General features: G+C 55.4%; 1 protein-coding gene across 15 annotated transcripts in view; it reads left to right on the forward strand.

Moving 5' to 3' along the window:
* The window catches only part of SYNJ2 (synaptojanin 2), an 84,424-nt gene that overhangs the window by 50,665 nt on the left and 15,142 nt on the right, over positions 1 to 18,617 (forward strand). For 7 of the 15 annotated variants that reach the window (XM_053913500.2, XM_053913503.2, XM_053913491.2 and 4 more), the window contains 12 exons: positions 70 to 166; positions 2,430 to 2,602; positions 3,827 to 3,908; positions 4,528 to 4,677; positions 4,761 to 4,926; positions 7,681 to 7,872; positions 9,594 to 9,675; positions 10,408 to 10,548; positions 11,970 to 12,162; positions 14,302 to 14,460; positions 16,276 to 16,432; positions 17,437 to 17,554. In XM_053913500.2, the coding sequence (XP_053769475.1) occupies positions 70 to 166; positions 2,430 to 2,602; positions 3,827 to 3,908; positions 4,528 to 4,677; positions 4,761 to 4,926; positions 7,681 to 7,872; positions 9,594 to 9,675; positions 10,408 to 10,548; positions 11,970 to 12,162; positions 14,302 to 14,460; positions 16,276 to 16,432; positions 17,437 to 17,554 (1,710 nt within the window). Of the gene's footprint in view, positions 1 to 69; positions 167 to 2,429; positions 2,603 to 3,826; positions 3,909 to 4,527; positions 4,678 to 4,760; positions 4,927 to 7,680; positions 7,873 to 9,593; positions 9,676 to 10,407; positions 10,549 to 11,969; positions 12,172 to 14,301; positions 14,461 to 16,275; positions 16,433 to 17,436; positions 17,555 to 18,617 lie in introns of all 15 variants that reach the window. The other 8 variants (XM_053913495.2, XM_053913490.2, XM_053913485.2 and 5 more) reach the window with 2 other exon arrangements.

Raw genomic sequence — 18,617 nt, forward strand, 5'->3', positions numbered from 1 at the left:
TCTCCCCTCGAAGGCGGGGCCGTCCGTGTCCGGGAGACATGGTCACGGTGCTGCCCTGCTCTGTTGCAGGCATATGGTACTTCTGAAGGAGCAGTATGGGAAGCAGGTGGTCGTAAACCTGCTGGGGAGCAGAGGTGGTGAGGAGGTGCTCAACAGAGCCTTCAAGGTAAACATATGGGGCATGTGCCTGTGGTGGATGGGGGCGGGCAGCCGGGGTCCCTGCTCTCCAGAGGCAGGCTCCCTTGCAGGGTGGGGAGGGTGGCTGGAAGCGATATTGCAGATATCACCAAGTTTGGGAGGTCTTTCCTCACCAGAGCTTCAGCACCAGGCAACTTGGGCTCCTGACCTGATGGCGGGGAGAATTTGCTCAGAGTCAAAACAGGTCCCCTTGTCTCCAGCTGCATTTCCTGCAGAGCCTCCCACTGGATGGACATGCACACACACACCCATACGCCTGCGCACTAGTGTTTGGGCTTCCCCCACGCACCCCTGACCTGCTCAGAAGCCCAAGCTCCCCATCCTCCCTTGGTCCGGCCAGCTGCTGGCTGCACCTCCTGGCACGTTCACACGAGCCCCCGCAGGGCACTGTGCTGGAAGTGGCCCTTCAGAACCCCTGACGGGTTTAAGACAAGCAACTTACGTGATTCCCGCCTGCTAACCTGGAGCCATCCATCCTTCCACCCTCCTTTGGGCTGCCCCCAAAGCTGCTTCCTTTGCCCGTGGGCTCCCTGGGGTTCCCTGGTCCAGGGTCAGGGACCCATGAGGAGAAACCCTGGGCAGGGGAGGAAGTAATCGGAGTAAAAGCCCCTCCCGCCACCACCACCCTGGTCTCCACTGTTCCCAGAGTTCCTGTATGTATCCAGTCCTCTGCGTCCATGAGAAGTTCCAGAATGGGCCTCCCCAGCCCTTTTCCAATCTCCCAGTGCCCCCACTTAGTGGAAAAAAGCTCTCTGGTCATTCCCAGACCAAGGACACCCCTGATGGAGAGAGTTTGAACTCAGGCCTCACCTCAGGAGCAGTGGTATTCACTGTCCCCCTGACCCCTGATTCCTGGCCGGCTGAACCCTGCCTGGTGCCCACTTCACTCTGCTCAGCTCTGCTTAGGAAAGCCGTGGGTTTGGAGCAGACTTTCCAGTTGGCCAGACCTGCTTTTCCTGTTTGGTTTGTTGCTACTAGCAACGAGATTGAGAAATATCTCCCTTTCTCCCATCTTGGCAGTAGCGTTGGCAGCTTCTTATAAGAAAAAAGAAAAAAGGGGAAAGCAAGGGGAAAAAAATCCCCAAGAATCCCTTTCCCCCGGGGAAAGGATGTCCTCAGCGCCTGTCAGCTGGTGCAAGTGCCTCCTGTGCCCACGGGCTCTTTTGTCACAAGAGGGGCCAGGAGACTCAGCGGTCCCACAGTCCAGGCCGGGGAGGGCAGGCTCCTGGGCAGGCAGGAGGTGGGAGGCCTGACCTGGTGTCAGGTGGAGCCAGCTCCTGCCGCCCATCAGCCCCATAATGCTGAGGTCCACATACCTGCCTGCCACCAGCCTGAGACCTGGTAGCTATCAGGCCCCAAGGGGACGAGGTGCTCACTCCAGAGCGTAAAGCCACTAAACAACGCGCTGATGAGTTCAGCTGACTTGATTTTCATAGCAAGACTTTCCAGATGGTGGGCCCGGGCATCGATTTGCATTCTGGCCCAGGGTGCCGGACTCGGGGGGACCAGGCAGCCGGAAGTCCTTCTTGTCTTTCAGAGTCATTAGACGGTCTGGACAAGTCTGACCTGAAGCCGTGGGGGCGGGGTGGGACAGGGCAGGGGGTGGCCCGAGCCAGGCCTCTGGGAAGGCTGCCAGGTCTCCTTTACCTCGGGGCTGGAGAGGGAGCTGAGGAGAGACCGGTCAGGTTCCTTGTGTGGAAGGGAAGTGTCCGCCAGGAGCACCCAGAGGCCCCCTGGGAGGCTCAGCCCCATCAGAGCACACCCACCTGGAGGCTTGTGCTTGTCTGGATGGGACTGGTCACCAGGCAACCTTGACCTGGATTATGAGCTCCCAGACTGCTGCCCAGCCCTGTGCCTCGGGGGCCTGTGGCACTTGGGTGCCTGGAGGACACAGAGCCCCTTCCCTCACCTGCACCTCTGAGAGCCCTGCAGGAGGGTGATGTCGGGGCAGGGCTGGGGGCTTTCCGGGCAAGCCCCGCCTACCCTGGCTGTCTTTTTGCCCGAGCTGGACCCTCTGTAGGCAAGATGCTCTTTGTGGGTCTGTGGGTTTGCTCCGTGCTTCCCTTTTGGGGTCAGGGCTGGCAAACCACCTGGTCAACCATACGCCATAAAGCAGAACCGTGCACTGTAGTGAGCGGTGGGTTCGACCACCCAGATTGCAGCCGCCAGAGGTTTGCTGCCACTGTCCTCCCTCCCTGGTCCCCTGCCACTCTCTCCCTCTCACCTTTCAGAAGTTGCTCTGGGCTTCTTGCCACGCCGGTGACACGCCTATGATAAACTTTGACTTCCATCAGTTTGCCAAGGGCGGGAAGCTCGAGAAGTTGGAGAACCTCCTGAGGCCCCAGCTACAGCTCCACTGGGATGGCTTCGACGTGTTCGCCAAGGGCGAGAGTGTGAGTCCGCGGTGAGTCTCTGCCCGCGTCGCCGTCTCCCTGCAGGGCCAGGCAGAGGAGGGACTGGGGCACCCTGCCGCTGGTGATGGGGTGCAGGCTCGGGGACGGAGCAGTTTGGGGTTCCGGCCTCTCCTTTTCTCTCCCACGGTCAGACGTGCTTTTGAATTTTGTGAGTAGGCAGTGAAGCATGTTAAGTGGACTAGTAAAGGGGGCTGGGTTGCCACGTGGAGCCATGGTAACCACATAACTTGTCTGGACGGTGGTGAAACCCCTGAGAGTGAGGGGGAGCCACCAGCATCATCCTGATCACACGGGAAAACTGGGATGCGGGTTTCCCTGCTCGGAGCTCGGCAGGAAAAGGAGGCCCGAAGTCCTCAAATCACAATGTGGTCGAGACTCCCCATTCCCAGATTCTGTATTTGTGATGGTGCCCGCTCACTAAAATTTGTGTGTGGCCCCAAATCCACACTCACGGTGCCTTCCCAGACACGCTCAGGATGCTGAAAGCTTTGTCGCCCGCGGTGCCTGTCCCCATCAGGCTCTGCCTTTCTGCTCAGCTTTCGTGCTGCCACCGGGGTCCTTTTTGCCATCTTAGTGCCACGTTTTCACATTTATGTGCATTTTGTTGGCAATTTCCCTGTTTCAAGCGGCTCCCCGCTGTAGTGGTGAGTGCTGTCTAGGGACCCTCAGCACAGGGACGGTGGGGCATGCCTTGACGGATGGAGAACACGTGTGTGAAAGAAGCTCCGTTCCGCTATGGGGGTGCCGTTGGCGGCAAGTTCAATGCTAATGAGGGAACAGCATGCACTCAGTGAGCTGTCTGGAAACAGGAGCGCCCATAGGCGAGGTTCTGTGTCCACCGGTTGCTGGGAACGTGTGACCAGCGGCTCGCAGGGACCTGGCCCAGTATTTCCCGGGAGCAGTGGCCCAGCGTTTGTGTGTGCTCGTGGTCCAGGTCCCCAGGTGGCCACGGCGACTTTCGAGAACGTGACTGGGGAATCACAAGAGTGGACTGTGTTTACAGTGCCACCCGGTGTGCGGGCTGCCAAGTGTGTGCCCTGGGGTCTGCCTGCCACCCAGCAGTGCCGGGGTCCATCAGGACGGAAACAGGGTCCCCACGAGCTGCTAAGGAGGGGCACGCATCTTTGGTGGGGGGTCTACTGTCCAGCGTGTGCTACCACCGTTGCTGCTCCAAATGAGACGTGTCACCATTTACTTCTTGCCATCTCCCTAAGTTTTCAGAAAGGCACTTTGCGGATGAACTGTCTCGACTGCCTGGACCGAACCAACACAGTGCAGAGCTTCATCGCGCTCGAGGTTTGTCCCTGCTGCGGCCCTCGGGCCACCTGTGTCGCACCCCTGCCTTCAGTGGGGCAAGATGAAGGTGTTCCTGGGCTCACTGTCTCACTGTGGGGAGGTGGGACTGGGGTGCCAGACTTCTGGAGAGAGGGCCCCTGGAGGCTGGCCTGCCTCTGACCCATCGTAGGCACACCTGTCGTGCGTCTCAGATGTGGTGGCCCAGGGGCACCCTGGGGACCAGCAGTTCTAGAAGGCCTATTGTGAACGAACCATTGGGCTGGTGAGATGAGCCTGACCTGAGGCCTCGGAGGGAAGCCCCAACCTGTCTGTGTGCCTGGTGATCCCTCCTGGCTCCCTGCTTGCAGCAGGCGTGGGGTCCAAGAACTGCCCTGGCATCCCATCCAGCCTCCTGGTGGCTGGGCACAGGGCATCGGGAGTGAAGGGACCAGAGGAGGGCTGGGCGGGATGATAAAGTGGGAGTCCCGTTCTCTGCCACAAAGGTTCCTCCTCCTCTGGAGGGGTGCAGGGTGCTCCACCATCTGCCCAGTAGGGAACCCCCATGGCGATGTGAGGAGGCAGCCGTGGGAGAGCTTCCAGGTGAGAAGTCAGCAACAGCTGTCCCTTACTCCTCCCCCAGGTCCTTCACCGGCAGCTCGAGAGCCTGCAGCTGAATTCAAAGCCCGTCGCTGACCGCTTCGCGGAGTCCTTCAAAGCCATGTGGTCTCTGAATGGGCACAGCCTGAGCAAGATGTTCACGGGCAGCCGGGCCCTGGAGGGGAAGGCCAAGGTGGGACCGGCTGAGGGGGGCGTGACGGGGAGGGCCGGGCCGACATGGACCCCTCTCACTGCCCATGGGCCGGCTCCCCACAGGTGGGGAAGCTGAAGGATGGGGCCCGGTCCGTGTCTCGCACCATCCAGTCCAACTTCTTCGATGGGGTGAAGCAGGAGGCCATCAAACTGCTGCTGGTTGGGGACGTGTACACCGAGGAGTCTGCAGACAAAGGAAGGATGCTTCTGGACAACACGGCTCTGCTGGGTAGGAGGGTGCACTTGCATGGAGGCATCCAGCCCCCCTGCCATGCAGAGGGAGTGTGGGGGGTGCTGGCCAGCCTTTCCCGCCGCCCTCATGTAGTCCCAGAGGGCGAGTGGCAGACACTCCCCTGAGCCTTGGGGCCGACAGAGGGAGTGTCTTTGCTCTGCACTTGGCTGTGACTTGAGCTTGACCCGTTGACCTAAGCAGCTTGCAGCTGTGTTTCACCCTCTGTTGTGAGATGGTCAGTCACGTGCGGCCTCAAGAGGAGGCAGAGGAGAGGCTCTGGAAAAAAAAGTTCTTTACACCCACAGGTGCCAAAGATGGGGAGGGGGAGGGGCACGGGGGAGGGCCCTGCACACTGGGTGGTCAGGAGGCAGAGAGCAGGAGCCCAGGAACACTTAGGCGGGGCTCTCTCTGGGTCTCTGTGGGAAAGGCTCGGCAGGGCGAGCGGTTTAGGACCGGCTGGTTCAAATGGCCCCAGTGGGCTTTGGGCTGTAGACATGGGTGCTCACTGGCCATGCCTGGTTCTGGGAGGATGGAACAGAGGGGCATCGCCGCCTCTGGGGGTGCAGGCCAGAGAGGGGAGGTCTGAGCCTGGGCTGGTTGGTTTTTACATCCCCCGAGTGGTCTCGGCTTCTTCACAATAGCCAGGATGTGGAAGCAGCCTATTTGTCCATCCGCAGACAGATGGATAAAGAGGTGCTGTATCTACGGGGGAATACTACTCAGCCATGAACAAGACGACATGTTGCCATTTGCAATACTGTGGATGAATCTGAGGGTGTTACACTGGGTGAAATGAGTCAGATGGAAAGAAGCAAAATCATGTGATTTAATATGGATTATAAAAGAAACAGAAAGCTAAAGCCAACTCATAGATACAGGCAACAGAATGCTGGTTACCAGAGGGGTGGGGGAGGGGGAGGGGTAAAGGGGGGCAATTGCACGGTGACAGATGGAAACGAGGCTTTTGGGGGTGAGCACACAGTGGTGTATACAGATAGTGAATTACAGTGTTGCCCACCTGAAACGTACATAATGTTATCAGCCAACGTTACCTTGATTGAAAAACATAGTAATTTAAAAAAGAAAAGAGAACTGGCTCATCCCAGGAGGGGCAGTGTCTCACTAGACAGAAAGGATTTTGGGGTTGTCAGACATCAAAATACACATATAAAATAAAGATACGTGTACAGTCCCAGCTGCCGATGTATTTTCTGGGCGCCCGGGCTTTCTGGCTTTGATGGGAGCCCACTCTCATATTTCTTAGTTTGGCCTCTTTTTCCCAGTCAAGAGGTTCTAGAAGTGTCGGTCTCTTTGAACGCTAACTCACACCAGAGGCTCTCTCTCACCCTAACAAATGGGTCCTTCGTCCCATTGCCAGGTGTCTTTTGTCCCAACAGCCTCCCCGAGGGCAGTGTCCTGTCTCGCTCTGGCCCAGGACCCTGTGAAAGTGGAGGCAGTAGGCGCGCCCTCTCCAGGGGCTGGGGGTCATGGTTCTGTCAGCAGCCAGAGGTTTCTAATGCTTTTTAAAAAGTGGGATATAATTGACACATTGTATTAGTTTCAGGCGCACAACACAATGATTCAATGTTTATGGGTATCGGAAAAGAGCTCCACAGTTCGCCTGGGTAACACCCATCACCATACAGACGTGCAAAAATGTTTTTCTTGTGACGAAAACTGTTAAGATCTGCTCTCGGCCACTGTCACAGAGACGTCACCATGTTGCACATGACACCCCCAGGACTCATTTGTCTCCTATTTTTGTCCCCTTCACCCACCTACCCCCAGCTCCACCTCTGGCAGCTGCCAGTCTATTCTATGAGCTTGTATCTATGAGTTTGCAGGTAATTTTGTGGAGGGTTTGGGGGGGAGGGTTAGATTGTACAAATAAGTGAGCCACAGGTTTCTTTGGGAAGATTTTAATAGCATCTCATCTTCTAGAGCCTATAAAATTATAGGAGGTGAAGGGGAGACAGAGCATTTTTCCTTAGAAGAATCTTAAGTTTTGTTTTAGAAAGTTTTGTTGTCAAAACATTAATTTGCCCATGTTTGAGATGGTTTCACAGCCCTTTTCTACTTCTACTCTCCTGTGGGGGGCTCGTACGTGGCTCTGGGGAGCCCGGGTGGCATTTGTGTCTGTGCCCCCGGAAAGAAGGGCGGCCCAGGAAAGCGGAAAGTAGCGCTGAGCAGGACTGAGTCTTGTGTGGCAGCAAAGAAGACGTGATTTAGATTTGGGTTAAGTCACTAGCTTAGAGAATGGAACGTATTTTGGGTAGCTAGGGATGGACGTGGGCCAGAGGAATGGTTTTTTAAAGTCTTGAGAATAAGTTCAGACAAAGCATGTTGGGCATGCAGGATGGAAGGTGGGGAATGCAGGGATGGGAGTGAGATATTTACGGTTTTATTTATTAGAACATGGTACATCGCAGTGCCTCCTTGCTTAAATTCCCCCCGGGTCGTGGAGGGGATGCTGAGTGGGGATGAGATGCTGTGACCTGGTGTCACAGCCTCTGTGGCCCTAGTGGGGGGATGGGGGTGGACAGGGGCTCTCTAGTCCCGTGTTTTCGGGACTCCACGGCCAAAGTGCCACAGTGGGGCATCCTGTTCATGGTGGGTGGCGGCTTCTTCCTACCACGGCCTGTGTCTATGGCACAGGAGGCCATTTCCTGCGGGCAGAGACCCATCCGTGTTTCTGGAAGACGCAGAGGCTTGTAGGATGCAGGCGGACGCCCCTCTGTGTGCCCCTCACAGTGACTCCCAGGATCCTGAGAGCGATGCTGGAGCGCCAGTCGGAGTTCACAAGTTTCAAGCAGATCCGCATTGCCATGGGGACCTGGAACGTGAACGGGGGGAAGCAGTTCAGGAGCAACCTCCTGGGGACAGCTGAGCTGGCCGACTGGCTGCTGGACTCGCCCAGGCTCTCCGGTGCCACCGAGCCCCAGGGTGAGTGCGGAGGCTTCTACAAAAAGAAAACAAGTTCCTTGGAGCCCTTGGTTGACCTTGCCGGGTGGCTGACTTGTGAAATTTGGTGTTTGGCATTCTCATTCCTTTGGGGTATAAAAAGCCCTGTGCTCAACCTTTCCAGAACACACCTGGCAAATTAGCTGTCTGACGCCTTCTCTTATCCAAATGTTTGGAAAGGTTATCAAAGCAGTGAATCTCGCTCCTCTCCTCACACAGGCAGATTTTGCGGATTTTGGTTTTGACTTTTAGAATCTTTTGTCTAAGGAGGGCAAGGTGCCTTCTGGAAGAGCCGGGCCAGGGGTCACCACGTCCCTGCTGGCCAAGGACACCTGTTCCGGCCTTGCCCCAACCGACCATGTATCTCTGTGGAGAGTCGCTTCAGGGGGTCACGAACTTGTGTTCCTTTTAAGGAGGAAATAATTCCAGATTTTACTTGAGTCTTGCTAGGTAATAGTTAAGGGCCTCAGAACTCAGGACGTGAAGAATAAGGTGATTTTCTCCCATTAACCCAGTTGCCTTGCTCCCTCCGGCTTCCTTGGTTCCTGGAAGAGACTGGAGATCCAATTCTCTGAGCCACGTGTCATCAGGTCCCTTCCCCATGGTGGCAGGCACAGTTCGCACCCCCTTGCTGCCTGGGGGGGCAGGGTAGCTCGAGTCCACAGTGTGGGGTCACTGGGATTTGGTGACCATTCTGACTGCCTCCCCACCCCCGGCAGGCCCTGTACATGCTGAGAGCACAAGCACCCCCAGGGTCCAAGAGACTCCCCCCACTTTAGCTAAAATGGCCAGTCTTCACTTGCCTGCAGGAAGAGGGTGGGCGCCGACCGCAAGCTGGCTCTCACTTTGCGGGGGGTGGTTACAGGGCAGAGGGCTCGCCGGGGCTCCCACTAAAACTCGCCACGTTCAGGAGCGAGAAGGTGCTGTGGTGACGCTTGCCCAGCAGATCAGAGGCACAGTGTTTTTCTTTAAAAAACAAAAGAAAGGACACTCTACGCCAGTTAGGCTCGAGGTTCCTGGCTGGGCTGTGTGGCCAGAGGAAAGGATGCTGATAGCCTGGCGTTGGGGATGGAGTGGCAGAGTGGGGGTGGGGGGGCAGGATTACACACTCCTGCTGGCTCGGGCCACTGAGTGTCAGCGGGATGCGACTGGAGGGGCAGCCAGTGGCTGCAGGGTCCCTGTTCGAGGGGACAGAAGGAACACACGGGAACGCCTCTCCCCTGCTGTGTTTCCTGTGAACCAGGAGCTTCGTCTGAGCTCCAGCCCACAGCAGAGCCCGTTTTCCCTTCTCTAAGCACCAGGGTACAGGCCCCCGGGGCAGGACCACTCAGCCAGTCATTAGCTCAGGAAGCTGGGCTCAGCCCAGAAAAGTACTTGTGGGGCTCAGACAAGCCTGAGACAGTGCCTGCCCCTGTCACATGGGGTCTGGCCAGGGGGATGGTGTGATGCCCCCAGCAGTGGGACTTCCACGTGTGACTTCTTATTGATGCTTTGTGACCACTGTGAGATGCAGTCACGTGCCCCAGGATGTAGACAGGGAAAGGCCCAGTGCACAGTGGGAGCCCAGGGAAGGTGGGCCCTGTGGTCTGGATGAGGGCCCCTGCTCAGCAGGACACCTGGGCCCATGGGCCCACGCAGCACCCAGTGCCCCAGCCAGCACAGTGTCAGTGGGCCTGACTCCTTTATCTGCCGCTTGCCCCCAGATGACAGCAGCCCAGCCGACATCTTTGCTGTGGGGTTCGAAGAGATGGTGGAGCTGAGTGCAGGGAATATCGTCAATGCCAGGTAAGCAGCTGGGTGCCAGGGGTGCAGAAGAGTGACGTGCAAACCACTGAGAGCTTCCCAAGCCAGGTGCGGGGCCACAGACACCTGTGTCTGAATCTGCTGAGCGGTGCCCCTCACTGTGGAAGGATTGCCGACTGCCCTTCCTCCCCCACCACCCCCCAGTCCTCTTTCCCTGCTAAGGGAATGGAAGCAGGGCAGGTACAGAGCGCACTCTCTGAGATTCTGCCCGGGCCAGGTGTGCAGGCTGCATCCTGCTGGGAGCTGGCGGTGGCCCAGAGGGTGTGGTTGGGGGCCAGAGGGAGGCTGCTGAGTCACGTTTTCCTGGAGAGGTGAGAAAGCAGGAGTGTGGGAAGAGGTCCCTCTTTTCTCTCCACCACTGGATTCACCCTGGGCATAAAGTCAACCAGGCCTCTTCTTGCCAGACCTGCTGCAGCTTCATTTCAAGAACTTCCTGAACAGACAATAAAACCTGACTCTGGAGCTCTCAGGAGCCAGGGTCCCCTGCTGGGCCACAGGCTGCCGGGCTGGGGACTGGGTGTCGTGATGCGTGTGGCACCACCAGAAGTAAACGGCCAGCCCTGGGGCCCAGTGGAGGCCTGGCCCTCACTGCGAGGCAGACTGCCTGCCCTCACCCATGTTCTGGAAGAGCTCAGGGCTGGAGGCTTTGTAGGTGGGTGAACCCACTGGCCCCCGGCCAATGGTCACCAGCGCCGCTGTGTTTTCCTTTCCCAGCACCACCAACCGGAAGATGTGGGGTGAGCAGCTTCAGAAAGCCATCTCACGCTCTCATAGGTACATTCTCTTGACTTCAGCACAGCTGGTGGGCGTCTGCCTTTACATCTTTGTGCGCCCGTACCACGTCCCATTCATCAGGTGAGAACCTTGAGTTTCCGAGCATCTGGGGAAACAGGGATTGTTGGTGGGTTTTGTTCTGACTTCCTCCTCCTCCTGCAACAGGAATCTGGACCCGCCATTCATTCTTGCAGATAAATGGAAGAAAACCCCCAAGGAGAAACTGGGCTGAATAGAATATTGTCTGGCAATGAACAGACCCACAATGAGGGTCTTCTAGTTAGGAAGCTGAACTCTTTCTTTTTTTTGTTTAGTTTGTTTAAGATTTTATTTATTTTTAGAGACAGAGGAAGGGAGGGAGAAAAAGGGAAAGAAACATCACGATGTAGTGGTTGCCTCTTGCTCACCCCCAACTGGGGTTCTGGCTTGCAACCCAGGCATGTGCCCTGACTGGGAATCGAACCAGCAACCTTTCAATTCACAGGCTGGCACTCAATCCACTGAGCCACACCAGCCAGGGGGGAAGCTGAACCCTTTTAGGAGTGTTATTGTACATGGCCATCATCACCTAATAAGCTCAGCTCTGTACTAGGAAAGGGAGGCCTTGTTAAAATTTGAAATTTCAGGGAAACCTCTGACCAAGAGCTGAGTAACTCATTGGGAAATGCCAGTTCTTTTGCCTCTTTTAAAAAGAAATTTAGCCCTGGCTGGTATGGCTCAGTGGATTGAGCACCGGCCTGAGAACCAAACGGTCGCCAGTTCAAATCCCAGTCAGGGCACATGCACAAGTTGTGGGCCAGGTCCCCAGTAGGGGGCACACAAGAGGCAACCACACATTGATGTTTCTCATCCTCTCTCCCTCCCTTCCCCTCTCTCTAAAAATAAATAAATAAATGTAAAATAAAAAATAAAAGACAACATGCTTTTAAAAATAAATAAATAAAAAGAAAAATCTAAATTAAGACATGGGCAGAAAGCCTCTACAACAGTCATGGCCTCTGCCTGTGCTTCAGTCTGTGGTCTGCTCACCTGCACACTCACTCACATGCATTATAAGCTGGTGTTGGAAGGTGATCAGGAGCCTGTATTGAAACCACCTACCCTGCCCAGCATAAATAACTGGATACTTCCTGTCCTGAAACCTGTGATAACCAGGTGGCGGGGGGGTTGGTGGTAGGGTCCATGCTGTCTCTCCTGGCAGTGAGAACTGAGAACAGCAAGCAAGGATGGAGGTGGGTCAGCTTTGGGGCCTCTTTGTGGGGTGCTTTTGTGAGTGCAGAGCCCTCCAGAGGCGCGGCTGCCAACCCGGGGGCAGCTGCCGACAGTGCGCAGAAGAGGTCAAGAGAGACTGCGGCGTTGACAGTGGTCACACTGGTCGCCGTGTGGCCTGGCGGGGAGGACATGATGGAGCAGCTCTGAGCTGCAGCCCGGCTCTCCTCCATGCAGACGCGTTTCCCTGGAGCCACTAAGAAGCTCGTGCTCGTGCTCGTTGTGTGTTCCAGGGACGTGGCGATTGACACGGTGAAGACGGGCATGGGAGGCAAGGCCGGGAACAAAGGTGCCGTGGGCATCCGCTTCCAGTTCCACAGCACCAGCTTCTGCTTCGTGTGCAGCCACCTGACAGCCGGGCAGTCCCAGGTGAAGGAGAGGAACGAGGACTACAGGGAGATCACACAGAAGCTGAGTTTCCCCATGGTGAGCCTGGTGAGCGTGGGGGGCGGCCCGCAGTGGTGCCGGGGTCGGGAGGGGGCACATCACTGGCCTCTGCGCTCCATCCACCTCCCCCCACCCCGCCACGTGTGGGTTTCTTAACTGTTCCTCTGGGCAGGCTCTGGGGGGTGGGGGCCACCAGAATAGGGCCCCTGCCCTTGGGGACTTGGTGCTGGGGGTGGGAGGCGACCTGGGCTGGTACGGCAGAGGCAAGCCCAGGAAGTCCAGCCTGGGGGCTCGGTCCCTGTCTTCATACATCTCTGCAGTGCCCTCCTATACCCTGCGATTTCCACGTGTGTTTTCTGATTTTCCGTCTACCTCTAGTGTGTGGAATGGGCAACAGAAACTGTGTCCGTGCTTTGCCCAGGCTGATGAGGAACGTTTGGACCCTCACAGCACAAGGCTCGGTTTTCTTGAGAGTCACAGCCCTGGCACCGTCCTGCTGTGGCTCTGATTAAAAGGCCCGTTTTACAAAATAGTGAATGTTTGACTCCAGAGCTCTGGATTGCCCATCTGGTCATGCAGTCGCCAATAACATGCGTCGTGCTGCCCTCTAGTGGTGATTTCAAGGTTTTCTTTCTGAAGCCACCAGGTTTTCCTTTTCAAGTTCAGATTTGAACAATCTCTGTTCTGTGCAAACTTGTGGCCTGCACACCTCCAGCCTGGTGCTAACCACCTGTTTCCCAGCTGTGAGAATGGACTCCAGCTGTTCTCACCACAGTGTCTGCACCACCACTGATGAACCCGGGGCTCTTCCACAGGAGGCCTGACCCCCCAGAACTGACATCCCATTTACTAGGCTACACAAGCACTCTAGGCCAAATTCCTTCGTTTTCTTTAATAAGTGCTGTAATCCTTGTTGTAATTTTTATTTCCTGGATAAAAGAAGACACAAATGAGTTGGGAAATTGGCAGTTTGTCATTTTCCGGACTATGTAGGACATTATGCATATTTTCTTTGTGTGTCTTCTGTAATTTTTTTAAAAGCCCAGCCTTTTCACTAGGAAGTGCTGTTCTGAAGTACACTCAGAATAATCAAGTCCTATTTGGAGGACACATTCAAAGTAAAAGGTATGATGTAGCTCCTCCTTCAACAACAGGAGTATTGAGCATACCTACAAGGTGATACTCTACACCTGCACTGTCCGATACAGTAGCCACTAGCCACACGAAGCTGTTTACACTTAAATCAGCTAAAACTAAATAAAGCAAAACTCCCTCGGTTGCCCTGGCCACATTTTGGGGGCTCAGGGGCTGCAGCGGCTGGCGGCCCCCCGTCTCGGGCAGCGCGGACGGGAACGTGCCCAGCACTGCAGAAGGTTCTGCAGGGCAGCCCTGCCCTGACAACCATCTTCTCTGGCTGTGATCATTTCAGCCTCTGTCCTGACGGCTGTCGTGGGCCGGGGGGAGCGGAATGCTGTACCGCATAGTAGGGACAGAAACATATTTTGGAGCTAAGTTCAGATTTTGTCTTTGTCACATATTACTGGTGCAGCCTTCAGCAAGCTTTTCTGAGCTTTTTCTTTTTTAATATATAAAAAAAGCCAGTAGGGTGTGCTGCCCAGGGCTGCTGTGAGGAAGTGCACCCCACCCCCGGAACAGAGCCCAGCCCCAGCAGAGAGTTGATGGGTAGCAGCTGCTGTTGCTGGGATTCTTGGTTGGGGGGGGGGGGGGGTGAAGACCTGGGCTTCCAGATCAGAGTGACTGGGTGAGACAGGGAAGGAAGGTCACCGGGTGAAAATGTAGGAAGTCCATGAAGTTTTACGAGGTTGCACATCCTGAGCAATTCCACTTATTTCCTTAAAGCTCATCCTCACAACAGGAAATTTGGGGCAGTCCGTCTTGGGCTGTAGACACAAGAGCAGAGCCCAGCCTGATCACCGAGCGCGGTCATGGCACCCAGGTCAGAGCTGGAGCTTCCTGCAAACCACACAAAAACACTACTGTGCAAAATTGCAGAGTTAGCCGTGTGTAAGTTTGTGGGTTAAGTGAAATGTAAGGTGTTCTAGTAGGAGACTTTTTTAAAGGACCGTTTTAAGGAAGCACATCTTCTTCTCCCTTGTGTGGGGAGGTTTTCTCCTTGGGAGGCGGGCCAGAATGACTGTGACCTCCTTTACAATGCAGGGAAGAAACATCTTTTCTCATGACTACGTGTTCTGGTGCGGCGATTTCAACTACCGCATTGATCTCACTTACGAAGAAGTCTTCTATTTTGTGAAACGCCAAGACTGGAAGAAGCTTCTGGAATTTGATCAGCTGCAGCTACAGAAGTCCAGTGGAAAAGTAAGTTGTGCTTCTAAAGTAATTTTTGCAGCTGCTCCAGCAGGAAATGGTCTCCTCACTGTGCATGCTGCTGTCCAGCAAATCTTCACACCCACTTCCTGCCCCTCTCCAAGCGGGCTGTGTTCAGGCCTAGGTGTCCTGTCATGGAGGGCGGGGCGGGGGGCGGCTATCGCTCCATGAAAGCACACCACAGGCACCCCAGCCAGCTGCAGGAGCCAGTGACAGCGGGAGGCTCTCTGCCACCACCAGGGCCTGTGCTCTGTGGGTGGGGGTGTCCCTTACTCTGTCAAACCAGAAAGTAGCTGCACTCAGTTGAGTCACCACAGCTTGGAATGGCCCCACATCTGAGCGCCCCGCTGCGTGAGGATGGAGAAGCTTGTGTCTAAAGTCCACCCCACTCACCTGTGCAGGCCTCGTAGGGGCTGCTGTCCTTCAGACACACTGAGCCACCGAGGGACACTTTAGGCCCTGCTCAAAATACTTGGATGTCTCTATTTCTCGTTGGCGAGCACATAAACCACTAGACCAAAATCTAATGTATAGTTTACACACCAATTCACATGGTAAGCTCTCAGGACTCTCCTACAAACTGGTTATTATTAATATACCCAATTTTTTTTAAGATTTTATTTATTTTAGAGAGGGGAAGGGAGGGAGAAAGAGAGGGAGAAAAACATCAATGTGTGGTTGCCTCTCACATGCCCCCTACTGGGGACCTGACTGGGCCTGCAACCCAGGCATGTGCCCTGACTGGGAATCAAAGAGGAGACCCTTTGGTGTGCAGGCTGGCACTCAATCCATTGAGCCCCACCAGCCAGAGCTGATATACCAATTTTATAAACAAGAAAACTGACGCTAAGCTCAAATAACTCATCCAAAGTCTCATGGATCAGAAATAGAGCCACGGTGCCATCCCGACTCAAACAGGGCACATCCCCCCTTCCAGGACTACGTGCAGTTTTTAGTGACTCCTAAGGCCAAGACATAATCGGAAGGAGTTAAGTGTAGGGCCTGTGCTCACTTCTGCAAGGTCACACCGGCCAGCCTCCAGCTCATGCTGTTGGTGTCTGTCAGTGCCTGTCAGCTCCCCAGCAGGCTGGGCTGAGATGTGGTGACTTCCAGTACCTTTGGGGAATGCTGCTGGTCACATGTGTGAGCGTAGGGAAGCCAGGTGCAGGTGTTCCTCCAGGTGTTCTATGCCGGCCCCCCTCGACCCTGCCAGTGATGTGGACGCTTTGGGGGGCCAGGGGGATGTACCGGGCCATACCTTCCTAAGACAGGTTTTTCTTCCTCCTGCCGATGTTCTCCACACCCTTCCACTCACGCACTGAGGGCGCTCACTGTTCCTGGGTCATCCCCAGCACCAGCTGAATCTTCCCAGGCTGGATCTAGAGCTAAACGGAGACAGAGGAGAGTTTGTCTTCAGTTCTGGGCTTCTGTTTATACTGTGTGTTTAGTTAACAAATATCGATTAAGGCCTTGCTGGGTATAGGCGGGCGTGGCCAGGGTTCTGGAATGTGCACCCTTGCCTCATGCTTTTCGTTTCTGTGGGCCCGACAAGCAGACACTGTGCTAGGTGGGGTGGGGGTGGGGGGAGCCCCAGCGGTGGGAGCCAGGCAGCAGAACTAACAGTCAATCCTCTGTCGCTGATGAAAAGGCTCACGGGTCCAGGTTTAGACATGTTGGTAAATACGATGTAGGTTCTGTGACTGTTAGGAGAGCAGCGCTCTGCAGTGGGCCCTCTTCGTTTCTGTACATCAGGTACGGAACCTAAGGGAACTGCAGGGGTCCCGAGACGTCTTTCTCTCCCACTAGATCTTTCAAGACTTTCACGAAGGCACCATTAATTTCGGACCCACCTACAAGTATGACGTCGGCTCCGCTGCCTACGATACTAGCGACAAATGCCGCACCCCCGCCTGGACGGACCGGGTCCTGTGGTGGAGGAAGAGGCACCCCTTTGACAGGACAGGTGGGTGTGACATGTGCGCTTCCAGAGCTGGGGGGGCACGGTGCTCAGTCCCCGGGAGGGAAAATCCCGCTGATTCTGCCCAGTGCCCTTTGTTGTATAAACAACAACCCAAAGCTACACAGAGTCATCCCAGATGTGAGGCCCTAAGCTTCAGAAGTTGTGCTTTGGGGGAGGTCCCTTCTGTCCTCCTTCTCGAGACTGATCTGCAGTTGGACCTGGGTCTGGCTGCCCCCATCCCCGCACCACAGCTGTGCCCCCGACACCCCATCTGCCTTTTGTTGTGGATGGGGAGCAGGAGAGAGTCCATGCTACCCCCCTTCCCTGCCCCTGCCCTCCTCACCCCCGCATGCATGTCATCCAGGCCATTCCGTGCGACCAAACTCTCACTGCTGAAGCCCCCGTTCCAAATCAAACATGGGAAAGATAAGAATTTGTTATCAATTAGCTTTAAGTGTGCCTTGAACACTGAGTGGTGCCCAGGTAGGAAGCGTGGTTGATTTAAAATCAGACCACCTATAAACTGGTTCATAAACAACTGAACTTCTCTGGCAAGATGTATGCTGAGATTTCAAGGCCAGGAACACACACCTGCAGATTGAAAGGGTGCACTTTGTTCCAAGTGGACATCTGCGTGGCCCCAGGACACTGACAGGCCTTTGCGTTCTTAGCCTTGGCCTCTCCTGTACAGAGGGCTGCAGACTTGCTCTGTCCCCAGTCCCTGGGACAGAAACCCCGCAGTGTGACTTCTGTGCCCCACCCCCAATTGTGCCCCCTGGGGGAGAGGCAGGCAGGGCTGATTTACTGTTTTGGACGGCCCCGTGGGAGGAGGTTTTTACCCCAGGTCCAAGGCCACCTCGGCGTGGTTTCAAGCCCCAGGGGTGAGGGCAAACAAGTCGGACACACGTGGGGTCCGTCCTGCTGCACAAGCTCCGTAATCGGCATTCCTGTGTGTTGATACAATGCTGTGTTGTCTGTGGGTCTCTTGATTGGAATCCTGTGAGTAGCTGGAGAACTCAACCTCCTAGACAACGACCTGGATGCTGACGCCAAGGTCAGACACACCTGGTCTCCCGGCACCCTCAGGTATTACGGCCGTGCAGAGCTGCAGGCGTCCGATCACAGGTACAGTCCTCGCCGCCACGGCACGCGCTCCTGTGCTGCTCCCCATGGGGAGCAACACGCTATACCCGTCGGAGTGTGTGTGTGTGTGTGTGTGTGTGAGTGAGAGAGAGAGAGAAATACAATGAAGGACAAATAGCCTCTCATCCAACACCAGGAACTAACGAGTTAGCATTCTATCATAGTTCCTCCTTTTCACAAATGACGTTATTGATGAAAATGCCAAAGACACAACCTATAGTATTTTGTCATTTAAAGTCTCGTAAGTGGTGTCATTGTGCACCTCACTTTTTTGCTGTGTAGTGTTTTTGAGATACAATCACATCGATGTTGCAGATCCGGCTTGTTCGTTTGTGACTGCAGTTTGGTCCCACAGTGGACACACCCCTGGAGCTGACCCGCTCCTCAACATCGAGTGTTTTTCCTCACGTTGTACAGACACCACAGGGGTTCAGGGTTTTCAATGCTCTGGGCCGTGGGGTTGTCCCGTGCGTCCTGCCTTCAGGGTGGGCCACCCGCAGAGCCCTGGCAGCCCTCTGTGCACTGGGACTGGCCACAGGGGGGCATGCGTCTTGTAGACCACCCGTCAGGGCCCAGGGGATGGCATTTCAGGGCATCAGCAGGTTTGATCTCCCCGTGGCTGCTGCCGAAAGAGCGCATTCATTCCCACTCCGACAGAAAGAAAGCTGGTGGCTGGCCCACAGGTCTCACCCTTGAGATACTTGTCATTCTTCAGAAACCTGTTGTGGAAAACACACACCTAGAAATGAACCTCGGGACATCTTCCGACGCAGGACTCTGCGGTCTGCTAGTTCAGTGCGTGTACTTACACACTTTATCGAGGGGCCTTATGCACTGGGCCCTGCTGCTGGCACTGAGGAGGGAAAGTGGAGGACAAAACCGAGGAGACCGTGCTCTTGTGGAGCTTTCTAGTGGGGACGGACAGACAGTAAACAAACCTAAGTGCTGTGAAGGAGAAGACGGCGGTGGCACGTCAGACGAGGGTGTGGTGCTATTTTATACCCAAGGTCAGGGACTGCCACTTGGATATGCTGACTTTGGCTCC

The sequence above is a fragment of the Desmodus rotundus genome, chromosome 11, assembly GCF_022682495.2.
Source record: "Desmodus rotundus isolate HL8 chromosome 11, HLdesRot8A.1, whole genome shotgun sequence".
In the NCBI taxonomy this organism is placed as follows: Eukaryota; Metazoa; Chordata; class Mammalia; order Chiroptera; family Phyllostomidae; genus Desmodus; species Desmodus rotundus.